General features: G+C 42.2%; 1 protein-coding gene across 2 annotated transcripts in view; it reads left to right on the top strand.

Annotated features, from left to right (window-relative positions):
- Positions 1–22,069, top strand: part of LARS2 (leucyl-tRNA synthetase 2, mitochondrial) — a 165,498-nt gene that overhangs the window by 98,102 nt on the left and 45,327 nt on the right. For both annotated transcript variants that reach the window (XM_020987333.2, XM_078151655.1), the window contains 4 exons: positions 4,462–4,621; positions 12,671–12,775; positions 16,552–16,667; positions 19,530–19,813. In XM_020987333.2, coding sequence (XP_020842992.1) covers positions 4,462–4,621; positions 12,671–12,775; positions 16,552–16,667; positions 19,530–19,813 — 665 coding nt within the window. The remainder of the gene's footprint in view (positions 1–4,461; positions 4,622–12,670; positions 12,776–16,551; positions 16,668–19,529; positions 19,814–22,069) is intronic.

Below are 22,069 nucleotides of genomic sequence, written 5' to 3'. Positions count from 1 at the left end.
CTGGTGTGGGAGTCATTGCTGACTCAGCACAGACCTGCCATCTGTTAGAGCCAAGGCCAAAGTCAGCTCCAATTTGGGCCTGTCCAAACATTCTTTACAGAGCCGAAAGTAGGAACCAAATTAAGAAGTGCACATTAAATGGACTGTTAACCATTTCCGGTGGAAATTTAGCCGATGTCATGCAGTCAGTACAATGTAGAGGCCAAAGGAGCCCAGGAAATGCTTCAGGTGGCAGACACTTTGTCTCTGCCAAGTGGAGAGACGCGGCACCAATTGTACAATGATATGAACTCATTTGCAAAATCTGATGGAGAAGAGCGGTGAAGGGTCATGAGTGACATCACCTCTTCAAACACTGAGACCCAGGAGAGGCATCCAGAGTTTGCAGGAGGCCCAACACCAGATCCAGGCCTGCTAGTTAATCCAAAAAGCACCTCAAGGGGAAACCAGAGGGAGGACAAGAAACAGAGAGCTAGCTGGTATTTGTATAGCACTTCGAGGTTCACTCAGTATTTTACAGTTACCTCAGATTATCTTCACGACAACTCTGGGAGTAGATGCTATTATTATTCCCATTTTACAGATGAGTAACTGAAGCAGATGGAAGTTAAATGAGCTGCCACGCATCACACATTGAGTAGATGTCTGAGGCCAGATTTGAGCTTAGGACTCCTTGACTCCAGATATGCCACCATGTCTATAACAAACTGCTTTCATCAGTGAAGAATGGAGCCACTCCATTTGGACTCTTAACATGTCAGTTCTCTGCTGCGCAAGGAAGTAGAAGTGACATTGAAGAAAGTGAAGATGGCGAGAAGCTGCACCAGGCCAAGGATACGTGGAGGAGAGCCATGCTGGAGGACACTGATGGACTGATTCTCCATGAAAAGAAAGAATAAACTAAACAGTTGGAGGATAAAAGGCATGCACAGCATTACTAGTTTAAAGAAAGGTGGCTGAGAAGACGTTATTAACTCCTAGTCCACATGCCTCTTTTTGTCTTCACAAAATCATTATGACAATGTGCTGTATATGTATCAAGAACATAGTGGATGAAAATATGAGATGGAGACTGGCACACTGTCACAACATTCTGCAGCAGGTCACATCTTTATAATCAAATGCTCGTCCAAAAGGCGCAGAGAATACAGAATCCTACCCTGTGTTTTGTTGACCAAAAATAGCTTTTGATTTGTTAGAACAAAATGTAGTTTTAAAGGCTGTCATCTAAGGAGGTTTCTACCATGCCTACATTAAGATCATCTAAGATTCTTTTATAGATGCAACAACAAAGTTCACTATATTCAGTATTCTCCTGGTTGTGTATATCAAGCTAAGTATAAAACAGGGAGACTTAATGCTCATCAGTAGTGTTTGCCTCTATTGGAGGATAGCCAGCACAAAGTCCAAATGCAAGAAGGATTTCTTACAAATACTGAGGCCCTCCAGATGCTTCTTTTTACAGATGATATTATACCGATTACATCAAGACCCTGAACATTGCAGATTCTCCTAACCAAACATTCATGGTAATTTTGTCAAACAATTCATACGATAAAAATCAAATGAGTTAAAGATGCATATCCACTATTTATCCATTCATCAAGCATTTATTGTATGCCACCGGGTTACTTTGTTATGATGCCTCATTATAGCATGAGTGACCCTGCTTTCTAGAAGACTGTGCCTGCAAGTGAAGGCTGTGGCAGGGTCCGCCACGTTGGAGCAGCTCCAAGCACATCTCAGCAACACACTAAGTTGTATTTCCAAAGACCAGCCTGGCTAAGTACAGGAAGGTTGACAGGCGTAGGCTGACTACCTGACGATGAATGCTTTAGCCACGGCAACCCACGATACAAAGAAAACTACAGCTATCCCCTAGGTCCTGTGCCTTCCTCTTCTGCTTCTGCATGAAAGGTTTCAGAAAAGAGGGAGGAAGGTACAAAGATTCACACAGTTTTCTACTTTTATGAACTTTAACTTAGCTGTTGGTACTGTATGTCCAGTGAGATATTCCTAAAAGAACTGAATCATATCAACCTTGATATTCTCATTAAAAATAAAAGCAAAAGACAAGAGGAGGTCATAGCTAAATTGAAGTGTTGTTCACAGCATCTCTCAATAAGGAAAGGAAAGAGTTGGTGTGATCATGTATTTAACATTATTTCTTAGGGTTTTTGGTCATTCTATATTATAGAGCACATTATAAGAATATACAGAATGTATGAAAATACTTTTACATAATTTCTTCCAAACAGATTAAGAAACAAAGTTGTTGGGGTTTTTTGCACAGTCCCCAAGTAGAAAGTTCACATTACTGCCTTAGCCCCTGGGGCAGGCTCCCCTCCTCCTACACCAAATCAGTAGAAACACTTGTTCCTCTCCTGTCACTTACAGCAGGAACCTCTTGTATCCCAGAAGGGCGCACTATGCAAGTCTACCACGGGGCCTTTGGGTAGCTTCAGCAAGCAGATGTTGGACTCAGTCTTGATCTAGTCAGTGAGATCCTTTTCTGGAGTGTGCCCAGTTAGAATAACTTCATGGAGCTAACCTCATGATTATCATTCAAGGGATGCAAAGGCAGCTCTTCAAGCAGCTCACATTCTACAACATACACACAGATAAACAAAATATACATGTAATGTGTGCATGAAGATATTACATGTAGTTGGATGGACATCCCATTGAATTGGTCCATCTGTGTATATATGTTAGACAAACACTGATGGTAGAAAATGAACTGGGGCCCCAGTTTGACAGATAGAAGAAAGAGGACTGACTGGATTGTTTTATGTAAATTGTGTGATGCTTTCACTGACCCCAAGCTTCTCCTTGAAATGAAAACCTATAGTTTAGCACCACTATTCTTCCAGTGATACTCTATGGATACATATGGAATCCACCTTAGGGAGGACTGGCACCTCTGGTGTGAGGGCTTGCCAAGCCCACTTCTGGACTGCTTATCTACCGTTAAGTGTCCACCTGTCACCCAACTCTCCCCTGTGGCTCCAAGAAGCTGTAGTATGTGCAGCTGTCTCAGCAGATGAGCTAAACAAAGTTGAGGGTAACTAACAGGCTTAAAACCTGTTGATGAGTTAGGGGAATGTCTGCTCCATTCGTGTGAAGACTTTCCCCTGGTGGAATGGGCAGATGAGAACAATTTGTTCCAGCAACCATGAAGGTGGCTGAAGCAGGCATTGTGTAGCACTTAGAGCTTGGTCAGACATTGAAGATGCCAAGGTCATCTGCTGCATCCTGGGCCGTTGCCAGCTGTGCTGACTTTTGTCTTGCCATTGGACTTCAGTGACTCTGGAAGAGGGAGTGAGGCTGACGACTTTGTGCGCGTCTGCCTCACTTAAATCCAGTTCATAAGTCAGTACATCATCTGTGATGTCATCGGCCCTCTTTGAAGATGAAGGACAAAAACAAAAACAATGGCTGCCTACCATCAAGCACCACAGTCGCCGAGGGAGCGAAGCTGTATGACACACAAAGGGTAATGGAGAGCTGTACGATGCCATGTAGGCTTCAGCAAATGACCAAGGATTAAACCGAAGGGTAATTTACATGTGAAAGTGATGGGGGGCGTCACCAAAGAGAAGCATGACCAGAAAAGGATGAGAGCCAGTGATGGAGCAAGAGTGCAGGATAGCGGATGGAGAACCCACATACTGCACTGGTACCCATTTTAAAAGACCTGCAGAAAGGCCTCCAGAATGACGACAAGAACGAATCACACAGTCTCAGAAGGTATGCATGGCTGGGTTATGGTGTGGATTCAATGAGATGAGATTATCACTCCATTGAAGTACATGTGAATGGTGTGTGCCTCGTTTCTTAAAAGCTCTGGGATCTGAGAGGGTACAGACCGTTCCAGGAGCCCAGTTCTTGAAGGTCTTACTGACCCCTGTCTGTATCAGAAGCTTTACCGCCTGGCCCTTGCTTTTTTTATCCCTTGTTGGACCCCTCCTCACTTCAGACTGCCTGCTAAACTATTGGGAGCAGCTGAGAGGACAGGCCAGCTCATTTCTTCAAGCTTTTCTTTTCTTTTGTTTCCTTTACTTTTCTTTTACAGGTAAGGGCCTCAGAATCCTACTTGAAGTACATCAATCCACCATAGACTTCCTTGGGTTTTTTTGTTCCTCTAGGGAAACTATAACCCTAAGTTGTTCTTTATGCTAATAAAAAAATTACCATAACATTAGTAAAAGCTTCTCTCTGAGCATACTTGTACCATACTCTGTCTGCAGAGTGGTTCAAGTTATTAGCACTGAGGGGTAGCTCAGAGGTAACCTCTGATCCATCTATTCTCCTTTCCCTCCACCAAGTCATCCTCTCTCATCGCCCTCCTCCCCAATGCCAGCTTTCAGTGACCACTGATTAGGGATGGCAAAGAGCAAAGATAGCAAGGCACCTTGGAGAGAAAAGGGAGAAATTAACCTTTCCTGTAATTCCTGTCAGGCTAATGGCAGAGTAACTGAGGAGAGGTTGTCTGCTTATGCTTCAACCCCAGAGGCTGTCTATGGCGCATCCCACATAGCCATCTTACCCAGCCATCAACTCTTACATGGGAACAGCTGTCTGAAGGAAATCTTTCAGAGGACATTTATCCCAGGCAAAGGTGAGTTTTTAATTAAAGGATATTTGAGGTATAATCTAATGTTTAGATGATGAATTTCTTTGTACATAGAGATCATATTTTTTCCTTACTTTATAGTTCTTGTGACTTTGGATAAGAAAGGAGGCCAGTGTGAGTTTAAAATGACTTGCAACTGATGGAATCTAAATGCATATTGAGGCATACTTTTTTTACTTTCTTTTTTTTTCTGGGGTTTTTGTTTTTGTTTTTTATCTGTCTTTCCTTTTGCAACATGGCTGATATGGAAATATGTTTTGCATGACTGCACATGTATAGTCTATATCTAATGGCTTGCTGTCTCAGGAAATGGGGGTAGGAGGGAGGAGGGAGAGAATTTAGAACTCAAAATTCAAAAGAACCATGAAAGTGAAAAATTGTTTTTACTTATAATTTGAAAAAGATATATAAAAATTTTCGCAGAAAATAAAATAACTTGCAGTTGCTATAGCAAGTTCTGACATGTAGGTGAGCATTTTCTGGATATCTTGAAAATGGTTTTCTCATTCAACTTAAACATTTCTCCTTGAAGTCTTGTTTCTAGGCTCCATTCTCTTTTAGTAGCTAGTAAATTATCACCAAGTTCTTATCTGAAATCTCAGAAATTTTGAATTAATGGGTTTGTGTTTAATGATATATTAATTCTATATATAGTAGATCTTTTGTAAGTGTTTTTTATGGAAATATAAAGTAAATCAAGACTAATATTCTTGAAATAGATAACCAAGGTGAACATTTCCTGATACCAGCTTGGACAGATGTCTAGGATGTCCCTCGATAATTCAGGAGCAGGACACTTAGCTCTTAGAAGCAATCATTTTGTTTTAACTTTACAGTATTGTTTTAGAGCATCATCTTGAAGGTTGATGAAAAAAAATCCTCTCAAATTAAAATTTTTCAGTGTGTGTCCAGTCATAAATTTTGTTTCCTACTTAATCTGGAAGAAAATCAGAAATCTTTCAGTCTTTTTTTTAGGGGGTGGAGTGATATAAATGGAGGGGAAACTGTAATTCTTGTGAATGATCTGGGATAAGAAAGTATCTTGAAAATTAGACAAACTGAAAAGATATGAATGTGTAGTCTTCTTGGAGAATAGGTGAGAGAGAATAAAGTGGGCTAATACTGATGAAGGGTTAAAAAGTTAGTGATCATAAAATACAGGGAGTTCAGAGCATTTTAACATTTTCATGTTTTTTGGAGTGATTGAGAAATCATTTTGGAGAATGTCCAAAACAATATTTGGAGATACTTGTGTATCTCCATGACGACACAGGTGTCTAAGACAACGTATCTAAAATTTGGCACAAGCAATGCATTTTGGTCCTGGATAAAACAATGGATATCTTCCCCTGCATAATCTCTGAAATAATTCCAAATGAAATACAAAGCTCATAAAATTTCACTCAAATGTCACATGACTCAAATATTCGATTTCTTATATTCATGCTAATTTGTTCAACGTCTCTACCTTATATCTATCAGATTAGACTCTTGGATTTGGGGGATAACATTGTTAGTGAAATCAATAGGGAGATTAATTCATGTGTACTTTTCAGAAAGTCAATTATGATTACTGTAAAAATGTACTTTTTTCCTGACCTGTAGGGGTTACTTTTTTACACTGTTAATGTTTCACTCTCTCCCTCTCTCCCCTCCCTTTCGTTTGCTATTTGTTTATAACTGTTATCATTAAAGTGACTTTTTTCTGTAAATATCAGTTTCTAAGCAGTGAACTACAAATAATCATAGAAATACAGAATTCAGAGTGAACTTCATTTTCATGAGCTTGGATTCTCCAATCTGAGTTTCCTCAGAACTTAAGTAATGACTGTGATTTCAGCCCAGCTCCCAGGCACCTCCTCCCTGCTCTCTTCTTCCTTGGCCACCATGCTTTTAAGACCTGTTGAAGTCCGAGGCATTGAAGGGCTGACTCTTTTTTCAGTTATCATAGGACCTTTGAAAGTGGAAGTTCTGGTCACCTGGTCATTCCCTACTCTTGCGAGCCACTTCTGCCCCTAACACTTCTGACCTGTGTGACCTTGGGCAGGTGACTTTCCCCCTCTGAGCCTCCATTTCCTTATCTCCATAAGGAGGGGATCGGAGCAGCTACGTGGCACATGGACAGAGCAATTTCCCTGTAGTCAGGAGGACTTGAGCTCAAATTTGGCTTCAGACACATGATCTTCACTAGCTGTGTGACCCTGAGCAACTCATTTAACCCCAACTGCCTCGCCAAGAAAAAAAAATTAAAAAACAACCAAAACCCATAAGGAGGGGACTGGACGAGATGGCTTTGGAGGTTCATTCCAGCCCTAAATCTCTGATGGTGCTCTGTTCTACCCTCTTGTGCAGCAGCTCATTTTCACAACCATCAGCTGACTTCTAGGACACTCCCCTTCCTTTCTCAAGAAGTTCATTACCTGGGTCATACAACCCCTGCCCTCAAACTCAGGGACTTGGCACACATGTCGATGTCTCGTCAACACCCTGGTCTTCACTGTCGGCCTCCTAAACTGCTGCATCTTCCGACTTCACTCCACACTGGCCACTAACAGGAATGGGTCATAGTCTTGATCCGACCCTCACCCCAGAAATGTTTTTTACCAAGCTTTTTTTTTAATGTCTTTTTATTTATTTCATTAAATATTTCACAATTACATATGTAAAAAATTTTTTAATATTCATTTTTTAAAATTTTGACTTCCAAATTCTCTTACTCCCTCCTGCCCCTTCCTCCTCCTTGAGAAGGCAAGTAATTTGATACTGATTATATATGTGAAGTTATGCAACACATATTTCCATATTAGCCATGCTGCAAAAGAAAACATTGATAAAAAAAAAAGGGAGAAAAATAAAGAAGGTTGAAAAAAAAGGTATGCCTCAGTCTAACTGTGGGGTTCATCGGTTGTCTCTCTAGAGATGCATAGCGTTTTTCGTCTTTGGAATTGTCTCCAATTGCTGTCTTGCTCAGAGTAGCTAAGTCTCTCATAGTTGATTAGCCTTGCAGCATTGCTGTTATTGTGTACAATGTTCTCTTGGCTCTGCTCATTTTACTTGACATCAGTTCATGTAAGTCTCAGGTTTTTCTGAAACCATTCTGCTCATCATTTCTTTTTTTTTTTTTTGGCTCTTTTTTGGTGAGGCAGTTGGGGTTAAGTGACTTGCTCCGGATCACACAGCTAGTAAATGTCAAGTGTCTGAGGCCAGATTTGAACTCAGGTCCTCCTGACTCCAAGGCTAGAGCTCTATCCACTGCGCCACCTAGCTGGCCCTCATCATTTCTTACTGCACAGTTGTATTCCTTCACAATCATGTACCACAACTTGTTCAGCCATTCCCCAATGACTTGATGGGCATTTCCTCAATTTCCAATTCCTTGCCACCACAAAAAAAGCTGCTACAAATCTTTTGCAGAAATAGATTCTTTTACCTTTTCTTTGATCTCTTTGAGATACAGAGTTGGTAGTGGTATTTCTGGGTCAGAGGGTTTGCACAGTTTTATAGCCCTTTGGGCATAGTTCCAAATTGTTCTTCAGAATGGTTTTTACCAAGCTTTTCTTACCCCATATCTTCTTTCTTACCACCTATAAAATGGGTGGGTCACCTTGAGCTTTAAAAAACAAAAAACTTGGGGCAACTAGGTGGCACAGGGGATAAAGCACTGGCCCTGGAGTCAGGAGGACCTGAGTTCAAGTCTGGTCTCAGACCACTCACTTGACATAGACACTTTCTAGCTGTGTGACCCTGGGCAAGTCACTTAGCCCCAATTGCCTTGCCCCCCCCCAAAAAGAAACCCTTCATTTGACCCTGCTTTCCTCTCAAGCTATCATCCTGTATCTCTTAGCTGTTTACAAACAAATGCCAGGAAGAGTTTGCTCACTGCTTCCATTTCTTCATCTTCCACTCACTTAGCAGTGATGACCCCATCACTCAACTGAAATTACTCTCTCTGAAGTTAGCAGAAGTCTTGTAACAGCCCAGTCCAGTGGCCTTTTCTCGGTGCTTATGCTGCTTAACATCTCTGTCGCTTTTTAAACCATCAACCACCTTCCTAAATACTTTCTCCCTTGGATTCTGAATACTGCTTTCTGTTCTTCTACCTGGCTTGGCCATTCCTTCCTTTCCTTGTCCTAGATCTCTCTTCTCTTCCTGCTCACTAACCATGGGCATTCTTTGCAGCTCTGGCCTGGGCCCTTCTCCTTCTCCACACTCTCCCTCTCCATGACTTCATAGCTCCTTTAGGTTCAGTTATCATCCCACTGCAGATAACTCCCAAATCCTCCAGCCCTATGCAGCCCCACTTTTTCTCTCAAACTCTTCTCCTGTACTACTGTCTGCTGCATATCTCTACCCAAATGTGCCGTAGGTACTTCAAGCCAACATATCCAAAGCACAACTTGTTATGTTTTCCTGAAAACCCGTCTTTCCCCCATTTTGCCATTTGGGTTAATGGTACCACCATCCTTCTGGTGGGGCCTTCTGTGGGCTCTTGGAGTCACTCTTGATCCTTCCCTTTCCTTCAGCCTCCGTGTCCACTAGGTTTCCAAGTCTTGGTTCCACATTCCTTACCTTCACTCCACTCACAGTCTCTACCCTAGTCCAAGCCTTCATGTGTAGCCTCTCACAACAGCCTCCTAAGTGGTCTTCTTCCTTCCACTCTCTCCCCTTTTCATACTTTCTCCACAGAGAGGTGGAACCCTTCCAAACTGACGTTCCTAGAACACGGATTTGATCATATCACTTCATTCCTCAGAAATCTTTAGTGGTCTTCTATTGCCTTTAATATAAAATGCAAACTCCTTCACCTGGCATTTAAAGCTCTCCATGCTGTGACTGCTATTCACCTTTCCAATCCTATTTTGTATTGCTTTCCTTCCCATAATCTTTGTTCCCACACAGTAGCCTGCTGGCTACTGCCCATACCTGACACACCTGTCCCCCTTCCCTGTCTGCGCAAGCAGTGCCCCAGGCTTAGGATGCACTCTTTCTTCCTCTCCAGCTCGTAGCATCCCTTCCTTCCTTTAGAGCCCAGATTGGGGGCTTCCTGCCCTGTGAGGCGGTTTGGGACCCTGCCTGCCCCTGGGTGTTTCTCTATGTTACTTCATATGTGCTTGTATACATGGTATTTCTACTTAGTAGAATGTAAGGACAAGGACAACTTTGTTTTCTTTGTGTCCTCAGCAGCTAGCAGGGTGCCTTGCACGTAGCTGGTGCTCAGGAAATGTTTGTTGAATGAGACCGAGTGTGAATTTTACAGCAAATTCAGTAGCTACACCTTCAAATACGTTGGTGGCAACACTCATGGTTTAGGAACAATATGTTTGCATTTCATTTTGGCAAAGTGGAATTGCAAAGAGAATATTCTTTTCTTGAGGTTTCATGTTAAACTTTCTTCTTGAAAAAAGAGAGCAAGAGTACATAGACTATTAGCTTAGTCAGTCAGTCAGTATCCAGGGAGGTGGGGCAGTGGATAGAGTGTTCATCCTGCAGTCAGAAAGGCCTGAAATCAAATCTAGTCTGTGTGACCTGGGGTAACTGTTTGCCTCAGTTTCCTCAACTGTAAAACAGTGATAACAATAGCACCTAACTCCCCAAGGTTGTTCTGAGAAGTAAATGAGATAATATTTCTAAAACACTTTACAAGCCTTAAAATACTATATAAATATTATTGTTATTATTATTATTATCATTATTCATTGAGCGCTTATTACTACTACTAACTCACATTTCTGGAAGGATTCAAGCTACAAAGTTGTGTGTGTGTGTATATATATATATATATATATATATATATATATATATATAATCTTATTAGACTGTCATAAGGACACTGGGAGAAAGGTAGTAATAATATCCCCATTTTGCTGATGAGAAGACTGAAGTTCATAGAAATTAAGTGACTTACTCAAGGTCACACAGGTATCGAGTAGTAGTCAGAACTTGAACCAGAGTCTTCTGATATTAGACCAGTGCTTTACCTGGAAAAATTGCCATTCTGTGTTATCCAAACTGCAGAAAATCAGTAGCTCTGTGCCATCTATGATGTCTCTAAATCCGGTGTCTTCTGAGACAGCCTGTCTTTGAGAAGAGGGCAGGGCTTGGAGTCAGAAGACCCGCATTCTAATTCTGTCTCAGGCTCCTGCGTGCTCTGCAGCCACAGATGAGTCACAGATGATGTCTCCAGGCATCAGTTTCTTCATCTGTTAAAAAGAGTCCGGTACTACTCCTGCTCCCTTCCTCATGGGTTATTATGAGAGAAATATTTTGTATATCGTAAAGTGCTATATGAAAATGTCATAATCTTCATCATCATCATCATCATTGTTATTATTATTTCTGTTATTATTGTTGCTAGACATGGGAAAAGCACTTTTCCCCCTGGGGCGTCCATTGGGTGGAGGAAGGGAGGAGCAAGAAGCATTCAAGAGCACATTTTACTTGTAAAAATAAACCATTATTTAATTAGTCACATTCAATAAATTTCTGAAGGTTTTTTTTTCACTGTTAGTTTACAGAATGGCTTAGTGACATCGTATTAACACAGCATCAGAAATTTATGGGAGAAGGGCTGCTGTTTGCATTTTAAAATAGAAAAAGCTAAATGAGAGATAATTAGAGTGCTTTGTCAGCTGTGTCACTGCCTTTAATTTAACTAATAGGGAGTATGTTTCTTGTATCTTTAAAATATTAAGTAACAGAAATCTGTTCATCTTCCCTTACATACCAATTGTACCACAATGCCTTATGTAAAACCTCTCTATTTCCTTAGCATCTGAGTGTCTAGCATCAATTCTCAAGTGAACAAAGGAATGTTCAACCACCCCAGATGAAAATGTCGAGTGAAATGTGCTGTTTTCTGTAGTTACTGACACTGTTTTTTTGCTATCAGCTGAGCAAAATTGAGTTGGAATCGTAATACAGTGCTTCTAGTTTGAGAGACAATGGAAGCCATAAAATGTATCGATCAGCAAACACCTTCCACACTCCAAAAGCTGCTGTGGCCTCGCTTCCATAGTCTTAGTTTTAAGATATTCTGACTCTGGAGCTTTAGCCAGACAAGAGCCACATATTTCGGTGTCTGCTCTTTACCTGGATGGAAAATGTCTTCTCTGAGTGAGCCTCATGTGCTCAATACTTACTGGTTCAGTCCCCCAAGGACTCCTGATTTTATCCATATGGATACTCCTCGGCCTCACCAATACAGGTCACAAACCCTCCTGGGTTTTGGTAAAAGTGAGTTGCCTTGACTGAACAAGTTCACCACCTGATAGTTCACCTTCTGGGTTGTGCTTCTGCAAATCTAGCTGGGTTGGTCCTTGCATGACAGACATGCAGCCCAGTGCCCCATGGTCACTGCCAACCACTGAGGCCCTCTTGTAAAGCTTGGATTTTTTTTTTTTAATGTTTTTGTCTCAGCCTGGTCATGGTAGGGGTCAGAGGGAGAGGAGAGGAGGGACAAGGAAAAGAAGGAGGAGGCAAAGGTTATAAAAAGATGAAAAGTAGAAATGAATTAGGGAGCATTTGCTTTACTTTCACTCAGTAGCATGGTAATTTATGGAATAAACTGGTGGCTTTCCAGAGGACATGAGAATCCTCTAGGTTGTAGATGCATTATAAGAAAGAAAGTGGTACTTTACCGCTGGAGCGCTAGTTCTTGTGCAGTTAATAGAGCCTGTTGGGGTTCACTTCTGACATTTTAGATTTGTTCCCTCTCACCCCCTGTAGACTTCAGGTACCACTGCTGTCTGGCTTCTGCATGGATTATTTACTGCAGGTCCTTCTTTGGGTAATTGTTTTAGGGCCCTGGAATGAAATGTTGGAGAAAGACATTAAAACGATTAGCTTTGGATGGGCAGCTGGATTTTAGGTCCGTTCTTTTTACCTGGGCATGCACTGTTAATGTGGGGGTGCCTCAGTTCAGTGGACAGACAGCCTCCTTAACAATTAGCATGCAGGCCAGACCTGGGGGATTTTGTGGGGCAGTGATGAGGGCCTAGCTTGATAGATTACGTAGCTCCCTGCATTCATTTTCAGATTGTCTCACGCCCGTGACTGCTGTAAACATGCTCACCGGTCAAGAAATCCCTGTCGTCATTGTGGCCAGAACAAAACTGGAAGGCTCTTTAGACACAAAAATAGGTAAGTAGTGGCTGAAGATGGATTATACAGAAAGATTTTACCATAAAGTTGGAACCCTGGTGTGTTGCTCTTGGCCAAAAAGCATTGTATTGTCTTGTTAAGATGAATTTCAGCATTGGTGGAAAAGGAAGGTCCACTGTAGGCTGTGCCTTGGAACCAGGAAGAGGTGGTTTCAAGTCACCCCAAAAACACATACTGGCTGTGAGACCTTGGCCAAGTCACTTGACCTCTTGGTGCTCTGGTCTACCCCCTAAGACTGTGTATTGAAGAGAAGGTGCTAACCCCCGTTGGTTAAGAGTGTTCCCTCACCCAGAGTTCCTTATAGTCTATAGCCCTATACTTCCCATGTCCTACAGTGCTATGCACAGAGTAGGAACCACCATGATAAATATCTGTGTAATGGGGAAAAAATGAAAGAAACTTTGGCTTTTATATTATTTACAAATATATCGTTTCTCTCCCTACTCCCTCATCTCCCCTTTGCTCAGCCCTCCTTCCCAGCGTAGAGAACCTTGCTTTTATAGTAGAGGCTAAAAGAAGAGGGGTGGGGATCTGCATAATTAGCCAACCCAGCAGTACAGTCTGGAATTATCTGGAATGGAACTTTGTTTCAAAAAGATGAAAAACCAATAGCATGCTGTCTACTGGGGTGGGAGAAGGAGGAAGGGAGTGAGCATTTATTAAGCACTTGCTGCGTCAGGCCCCATGCTAAGCACTTCATAAATATTATCTCCTTTGATCTTAAATATACTTGCATGGGCAGAAAAATTTAACACCCCATTCTAGGGAACTGGAAGGGCCAGCACCCTAGAGTTACCATTCTTCTTGTGGCACAGACTCCGTTTTCCAGGAGGAATAAATCTAGGGGCTGTCTAAGGAGAAACCAGGCTGGAAATCATTCAGACATCCCCCACCTCTGCCCATTCTCATCATAAAAGTTTGGGAACTCCTTTCTGCATTAGTTTGTTTGCCATCTTTTGAGCCAGAAGAGAGACACCAGCACCTAATGGAGAGAGGGCCGGCCTTGATATGGGAAGACCTGAGTTCAAGTCTCCCTTCTTACATGAACATGCTATTACTCTGGCCAGAACCCTCTAAGACTCCTAAGGGGAGGAGGAGGTGCCAATCTGCATTGGCAGAGAGAGTTTCCTCATCATCTGTGCCCATGAAATCCCCAGTCTGGTCCAAAAACCAAAACCAAACAATAAAGACCCAAGTCCTTGGAAATATGGACAGCTTCTAATACCATAAAAAAGAAAAAACTGATCTCACCTTTAGGTGTCTGGGGCTGTTTTTCAAACCTATCCAATATCTACCTTGGGTGAAATCTGTTTCAAGAGTGTTCCTTAATGATTCCAAACAGAGCAGATATATATCTAAGCAGATAGAAAGGCAGATTTACTTGTTTCTTTCTTCCAGGATAATTACAAGTATTTCCTGTTCCATTGAGTTTTACATGACAACAGCCCTCTCAAAATTTCTCCATCCCCCATGATGAAATACATTTTAATTTCAAGATTTTTAGGTGACATTTTGCCTAAATGTTTCCTTTCCAATCTGTATTTTGTCGTTCTTGTTCCCTCGATTTTGTGTTGAACTTAGTCATTCTGCTCCCCTCCTGGTACTGCTGTTTGGGGGCTTTACAGTTTGCTTTGTAAATTACCAATGTGTTTTCCCTTCATTATTCCTTAGCTGGTCTCTGAACAGGTAGCTAGCTCCCTTAATAACTTAGTTTTTCCAGTAATTGCTGCTGTTACACATCTTCTCTCCCTTACAGTTGTTTTGTATCTTTGATAAAAATGCAGAAATGCCAAATCAAAAACAACCTTCTTGGTATCATTTCTGTCATTTTTTTTGTCCGTCTCCTACACCAGACTCTTCACATGTTGCATCCTAAATGTGTGATTTGTATCAAATATAGAGGCAAACAAACATCAAGAAATGGTGATTGGAGTGTCATTTCTTAAAGTCTCCTGTATAGTGGTAGAAGAATCATTTTCTGGGAGCGTAACAGACAAGGCTGTTGCAAATTGTCTCCCCCACAGAGACTTTCTGATTTTTCATCAGAACCAGCCCTCGGCAAAACTGTGAGATTGAGCAGGTTTATTTTTGGTGTCTGTGCCCAGGCCTACTTCTCAGAAGGGAAGCATCTGAGAAACCATAATCCCTTTGTGTAAAAAATTAGTTTACTATATTAACTTTTCCTAGGGATTTTTTGCATTTTAAAAGAAGAGAACTGGGGGAAATAACCAAAGGAGTGAATTTCTAATGGTAGAATTTCAAATACTCTAGCTCTTGGGTAGAAGTGACATTTTGGGGCTAAGAGGATGAAATCAGAACCTTCCTGAAATTAACCCTGAAATTAACTAGTCTCATTTTTTAGTCTTGCTCCAATGGTCTCTAAAGGATGCTTTGTAGTGTAGTGGAAAGAGCCAACTCTGGAGTCAGAGGGCCTGAGGTCAAGTCCTGTATCTTATTCTAGCTATCCCTATGACCCTGGACGGTTCATTTAACCTCTATTAAAATGAGAGGTTTGGACTAGAAGGCCTGTGATGGTCCCTTTCAGCTCTAAAGCTGTCATCTTTTGCTGTTAGAGCCTAAAACTCTTCCTTGACACTCAATTCTGCTAATTCTTAAATTTTACCTTTTGCCTCTTCCCTAATACAAATATTGCCAAACACAAATTTTTTTTTCTAAAACTATTCAACTACCCAAATAATCCTGCAGTGCATTTGTTCAATTAATGGTAATTAACTAGACTAAGCATAAGAATGGACCTTGGCTGCTTGGCTGGGTGTTTTCAGCAGAACCTTGGGGGCTTCAGCTGCTTATATCTGGGTCTCCACCCACCTGAAATTGGGCAAAGGGCACAGGAGAATGAGGAATTCTGGAGTGTCTACACCACTAGGTTATAAAAGTCAGGGTCACTTTCAATGTGTTTAAAGCTGACCCATCAGTAGTGAATCGCTCTAGAACAATGTTCTTGCTTAAGTAGAACCACTCTTATCACATAAGAAAAATTCCCATCCCATGGGACTCTCCCCAGCCTTTCCACCTGGTCTTATGCTGACACTCCAGAGGGTCATTCTTAGAAGACTAAATCTGGCTTGGGAATCCCCAGGCTTGACTTCAGGTCAATCCTGGCTCCACCATTTGTACCTGGAGGACTCGGGGCCTCATTTTCCTCATCTAAAAACTGAAGGGAATGGCCTCAGTGGGGAATAACCACTAAGGTCTTTTCCAGTTCAGAATTTAGGATCCTTACTCTCTTTTCTCGCCACCACAGAATGGATTCATGCACCCAGGAAAACCTCAGCAAATACGATTTTGGCATTTCACTTGGCTGCATTGATAGCTGTCAGAATTTGCTTTTTATAGATAGTTGAAGAAAAAGCAGAGCCCCAAAGTGTTTGGATAATACCCCACGTTCCACAAGGAAGCTTGCAGGGATGTAGGCTAATAAATGTCTCCTGAGAAGGCAATCACTGCCCCTCAGCCTCCACAGTGAAGGCGTTGTCCTAGCAGCGGTCTGAAATGCAGTCATCAGCCTCCCATTCCCCAGCAGGTTACTCTACACTGATAGTTGATAGCAGTCGCCAAGAGATTTCAGGAGAGTGGGGAACAAAGGTGAAATTTTAAAAGCAGCACACGCCCATACACCAAAGAACTGTCTCTAATGCAAAGCTGTTTGTCCCCGGAGAATAAATAAAGAGTGGAACAGAGCCTCTGAAGTGTTCTGTCATGGAATCTGTTGCTTGTTTTCCCTTTCTGGATAGGAATTCCTGCCACTAACTCAGAAGATGCCAAAATAGCCCGAAATCTGGGTCTCCCTTTCATAGAAGTGTTTGAAACCTTGTCAGACGGCACTGAGAAACTCATCAACTCTGCTGAGGTCAGTGGTTTTATTTCCTTTTTTTTCCTTTCCTTTTTTGCCCCTCCCCTTCTTTTCTTTTTTCCCCCTATTCCTTGCCATTTCTTTGAAAATAGCAAAGGCAGCCAGGTGGACCAGATAAAAAGCTAGCCTTCGAGCCAGGAGACCTGAGTTCAAGTCTCACCTTTGACACTGACTGGTTGTATCTTCTGGATCAAATCCCCTCACTTCTCAGTGCCCTGGGCGACTCTAAGACTCTAGAGAAGGTGCTAACCAGCATTGGTGCATGGAGTTTCCTCATATGGGAAATCCCAAGGCCAGTCCCTATCCTTCTTTGTGTATGAACTGTAGACTCCCATAGGTCCAAAGCTACAAGACTTTTTGCTTTATCTTCTTGTCTTTCAGGGCAAAGTTAAACCTATTTGTTTTTCCCTAAAAAGAGATATAGACTGGGGTACCTGTACTCTTTCTAGATGTGGTAGTACCCTTTAGCTTAAACCTTCCTTAACCTGAGAGGTTAATCATATTCCTTAGGATTATAACCGTAATTTAAGTGATGAGGAAGAAACAGAATATTTAAATAAAAGGCTGCCTTCAAGATTGCCTGCTTACTTAGGAAATAGGGCCCAGATTTGCATAGGCACACAGAACTTCTGAGTGGCTGAGCTGGCCTGGAAACCAGGCCCCTCCTTCCAGTGTTTCCCCTGTTTCCTCCCATCCATGGCAACCTAGGGCAAGCAGGTGGGCAAATAGGGCAGGATTTGAGCCGAAGCCACCGTTTTCTTGTCCTGAAACACGTGGTCCCGAATGGGGAAATTGGCCTAAAGAATTTAAAGCAGCTACAACCAGAGGAATGACCAGACTTTCTCCTTTTAAAAAAGGTAGTTATTTGCTGCACTGTTTACACCTCTAGTTTTTATATTTTCTCCCCAGACCACTGGATCATTGCCCTCTGAATCACACAGAGCTTCTGTTTTTAGCCTTTACCTGATCAGTGAAATTTTCAGTGTGGTCTCAGTAATGCCTAAGTGTCTATAAGCAAAACCCTAAAGGGGAAAACAAAATTGAAACTATTGATCAAAATAAGGTTTTAGAAATGCACAGATAAATGCCCTTCCTAAAGATTGGTGTCTGAGAAGTAACTATACTTAGAATTTTCCTGAGGGAGTTATATTTTAAAATACACACTTGCTGCTTAGGCTACAGAACAGATATAAAAAGCTAAAAGGATTATTTCATTAAATTTAGAGGTTGGATTAGGTGATCCCTACATTACTTTCCAACTCCCAGATTTCCTTGATGCTATGATATATACATCTCCTAACTTCTGTGGACCTTGGTGTCCACATCTGTAAAATGGATATGATAACACTCACCCCACCTGTCTCGCAGGGTTGTTATGAGGATCAGAAGAGGTAATGGCTTTGGAAGTGCTTTGCAAACTTTGAAGAGTACTTTAGAAACAGAGGTAGGCGAGGGTGGGCGAGATAACTCATATTTATGCAATGATAGGCTCGTAAGTTTAGAGACCTGGAGGGGCATCTAACCTAAGCCCTCACTTACAGGTGAGGACACTGAGGCAGCTAGGAAGTGAGGTTGGATTCAGAGGCAGGCCTGATGACTCCAAGTCCGACGCCGTACCTGTCAAGTCATGCTGCTTCTGAAATGAGGAGGATTAAACCATCAGTTTGAAAGGTTCATTTTCTAAAGATCTTGTCTTTTTGTTTTGTTTATATAAGGTGACAGGATAGCCAGTTTAGAGAAAAACTGTGGCCTGGGAGTCAGAAAACCCATCTGGGCAAGTCACCTGTTCACACTAAGCTCACCCCACCAGGAGCGCACAGTAAAGAGCTATTGAATGTATGTTGTTAACAGCAACAACAACAGCAAAGCTGATGTTTTACGGTAGCGTAGTCACTACCTCCATGACGTGGAAAATGAGTGGTGCACTGGATAGAATGTTGGACCTGGAGTCAGGAAGACTTGAATTCACTTCGAGTCTCAGATACTCACTGTGTGACCCTGGGCAAGTCACTTTGCAGCTTTTTGCCTCAGTTTCCCCATCTGTGAAATGGGGCTCATAATAGCACCCACCCCCCAGGTTCTCGTGAGTATAAAATGACGTCGTATTTATAAAGTCCTTTGCAAACCTTAAAGTGCCATGTAAATGTTAGCTATTTTTAGCCACTTTTATTGTTAATAAAAAAATTTTTCCCAATTTATTAGCAGTTCACTTGCTAGCAAAGTCCCTATCAACTGTTGTGTCTCATTGGAATACCTTTGTAGAAGTAAGTTTTCCTATCTCGCCTTGCTCCTCTGTTATTGCCGCCATTCGGGGAAGTCATGAGCGTGTTTGGTGAGCCCTTTTTGTGGTTCACTGAGTGCTTTGAAACACCCCGCCTATGAAGGAAGGGTCGTTTCTCTGCTCCTAGTTAGTCATTTTCCTTTCCAAAAAACTGTGAATGTTTATGTGTGGCAAACTGATTAGGCCTCATGATCTTAGTTTGCTCTTCTGTGGACTTAGCTTCAGATTCTTTCCGGACATTCTTCTGCTCAGGGAGGGGCCATCTTTACAGCTACGGGCATGTTCTGTTCTCTGTATGGGAACGTTCATTGGAGGTGTCGGCCATCAACACCATTGATCCATCTGGCAGCAGGCATCATTGCCAGCTGATCAATCAGTTCACAAGCATTTTTTTAGCACTTCATATCTGCCAGGCAATATGATGATGCTTACATGCCTCTTTGAACAACAAGAGAAGTGTTAGTATATTTTTAAAGCTTCAGAGGAAAGGGCCCTTGGAAAAAAGACAGGTGGAAAGAGAAATAATGGGTATTGTGCACTTATCCACAGAAAAATAGGATTGCTTTTCCTTTCCTCAGTTCACAGGCATGACTAGGCAAGCAGCCTTTGAAGCCCTGACCCAGAAAGCCAGAGGTAATGGAGTAGGTGGAGAGATAACAAGTAATAAGCTGAAAGACTGGCTGATATCTCGCCAGCGTTACTGGGGAACACCAATTCCTATGATTCATTGCCAGTCCTGTGGAACTGTTCCTGTGCCTTTGGAAGACTTACCAGTGACTTTACCCACCATTTTGGCCATCACGGGCAAGGGAGACTCCCCCTTGGCCACAACCTCAGAGTGGAGAAAGTGTTCCTGCCCCAGGTAAGGAGCAACATGTTTCTTGCAATCGCAGTGTATTTTAATCAAATGCTACCTTAGGTGCTTGCCATCTTCCCTCTGTGTTAATGTCGTCCCTTTTTTCCATAATTATACCAGCTGGGAAAGGGAACAGCCTGTCTTTCAGGGTTTCTTCAGTAATTGAAAATAGAGGATATAAAATGTCTTGGCCTACTATTTGAGAACTGCAGTATCTTCCCCTGTTTCACCTTGCCCGGACAACCGTGCCAATACATATTCCTCCTTCTGACCAAAATGGTATCATGGACAGAAACCTGGATTAGGCAACAGACCCAGATTCAAACCCCAGCTTTGACATTTATTAGCCTTGGGCAAACCACTGTGTGTGAATGAGCCTCAGCTTTTTCCTCTGTAATGTGGAGAGGTGGGGGTAATAAGACACACTCCCTACAATGCTTATGTATCGCTCAAAAGCCTCACACCTTTAATCATGAATACTTTCTCCAAGAAGAAAGGAAGGGGGCAGCTAGGTGGTGCAGTAGATAGAGCTCCAGCCTTGGTGTCAGGAGGACATGAGTTCAAATCTGGCCTCAGACACTTGACACTTACTAGTTGTGTGACTGTAGTCAAGTCACTTAACCCTGATTGCCTTACCCAAAAAAAATGCTTTAAAAAAAAACCACCCAGATATGCGAACATTTCCATGGCCATCTTTTTCATCATTAATGGCAGTGGGGCCGCCACATTTGGACTCACTGATGCACTCTGTGGAGCAGTGTAAATGCCAGTTAAGAAGATGAAGTTGGGGAGGGCAGGAGGACTTGACCGATACCTAGTGATGAACTCAGCACTGTGGCCAATAGCATTTTAAAGACTCTCAGGTATTGACTTTCAAGCTATCTCAAAAAGGGGGAGGATTCTAGAAGAATAGAAAAGATCACAGACAGCGTTATTGCCCAACCCAAGACAACCAAGAAGAAGTCAGCATCAGGTGACCCATGGGTACAACTTCAGTTCCACGAGTGACTGGAGTTTTAGAGAGAATCAGATGCCCCTGTGCGTGTTGTTTGTTGATGCAGCAAATTATTTGACTCAGTTAAGCCAAACAACCTTCAAGGGTTTCCTCCAGTATAATGTTTTCCATGCATGTATTCAGATCACATACAATTCTTTGGTAAATGTAACCACACACAGATAACTTGGTTCAGTGATCCCGTGGGTGTCGATATCAAGCAAGCCACAGAACAGGCCGGTGTACGCTTTAGAAGCTCCTGCCAATGACACTAGGGATTGCGTTTGGTCCTTAAATGCTAACTGCACCTCCTCCATGAGTTATATGATGATTTAAAAGAGACCAGCCTGACCATCCACAAAGGAAAAACCAAATGGATAAACATCTATGACATAGAGTGGATTGGATAGCTCAGCAGGTTACAATATAAATAAGTTGGATGGGTGGACAGTGTGCTGAGCCCAGAAAGGAATAGGAGAAGGAGGATGGACTGGGTCAGATTTTGGAAATTACACATTTTCAGCACTCCTCCGGGGATTCCTGCCATTAAAACCCATCTTTCTTAGTACAAGCAGCCTACTAGTAGTGCTATGTAATGTTGGAACTCCTTGGTCTGAAGAGTAAAAACTGTAAGTGACCCAAAGATTAATTAAGCCAGAGACACGTGTAATGGACCTAAGTAGGCTGGGACATATTATCAGTGGGGATCTGCGTGGGAAAAGTCACATTTTGAAAAATAAACAAGGGTATGTGTGACCAGAAGGGAATCTGTCACGTAGCAAGAGAACAGATGGAAAACCAAAGTCCAGGATATTGGATAGGTTGTTTATAGATTGGTGAAAGGACTTAGACAAGGCTGAGAAGCCATGGGGAGGTTGCAGTCTTTGCCAGTGAAGAGAATGTCCAAATCAAGCAAATCCTGGGTCCTAAGGCATTGAAATAAGAGCAGGCTATGACATTAGATATGCTGAGAAAAGTATACTCATCCATCGGGATAGGGTTTAGTTTCCAGGATGGGACATTAGCTGGGTAACAGTAGAGCATCTTCCATGGACTTGACCAGCATCAATCATAGTTGCCAAAAGATATCAGAAATTTGGAATAGGATTTCAGGGCTCCTAGTCTCTAAAGGCCGTGAGGGGCCAGAAGGCACTGTAGGTTAGACAAGGCTGTTGTACAGGTGGGTGGGCTGCTGAGAAGCAGCTAAGGAGCTGTTTTCCTTCTGAGAACATCCTTTATGTACCCACAGCGGAGGATCTCTGAATTCT

The sequence above is a fragment of the Phascolarctos cinereus genome, unplaced genomic scaffold (assembly GCF_003287225.1).
Source record: "Phascolarctos cinereus isolate Bilbo 61053 unplaced genomic scaffold, phaCin_HiC Scaffold_1;HRSCAF=81, whole genome shotgun sequence".
Lineage (NCBI taxonomy): Eukaryota > Metazoa > Chordata > Mammalia > Diprotodontia > Phascolarctidae > Phascolarctos > Phascolarctos cinereus.
This window is presented reverse-complemented; position numbering and strand designations above follow the sequence as displayed.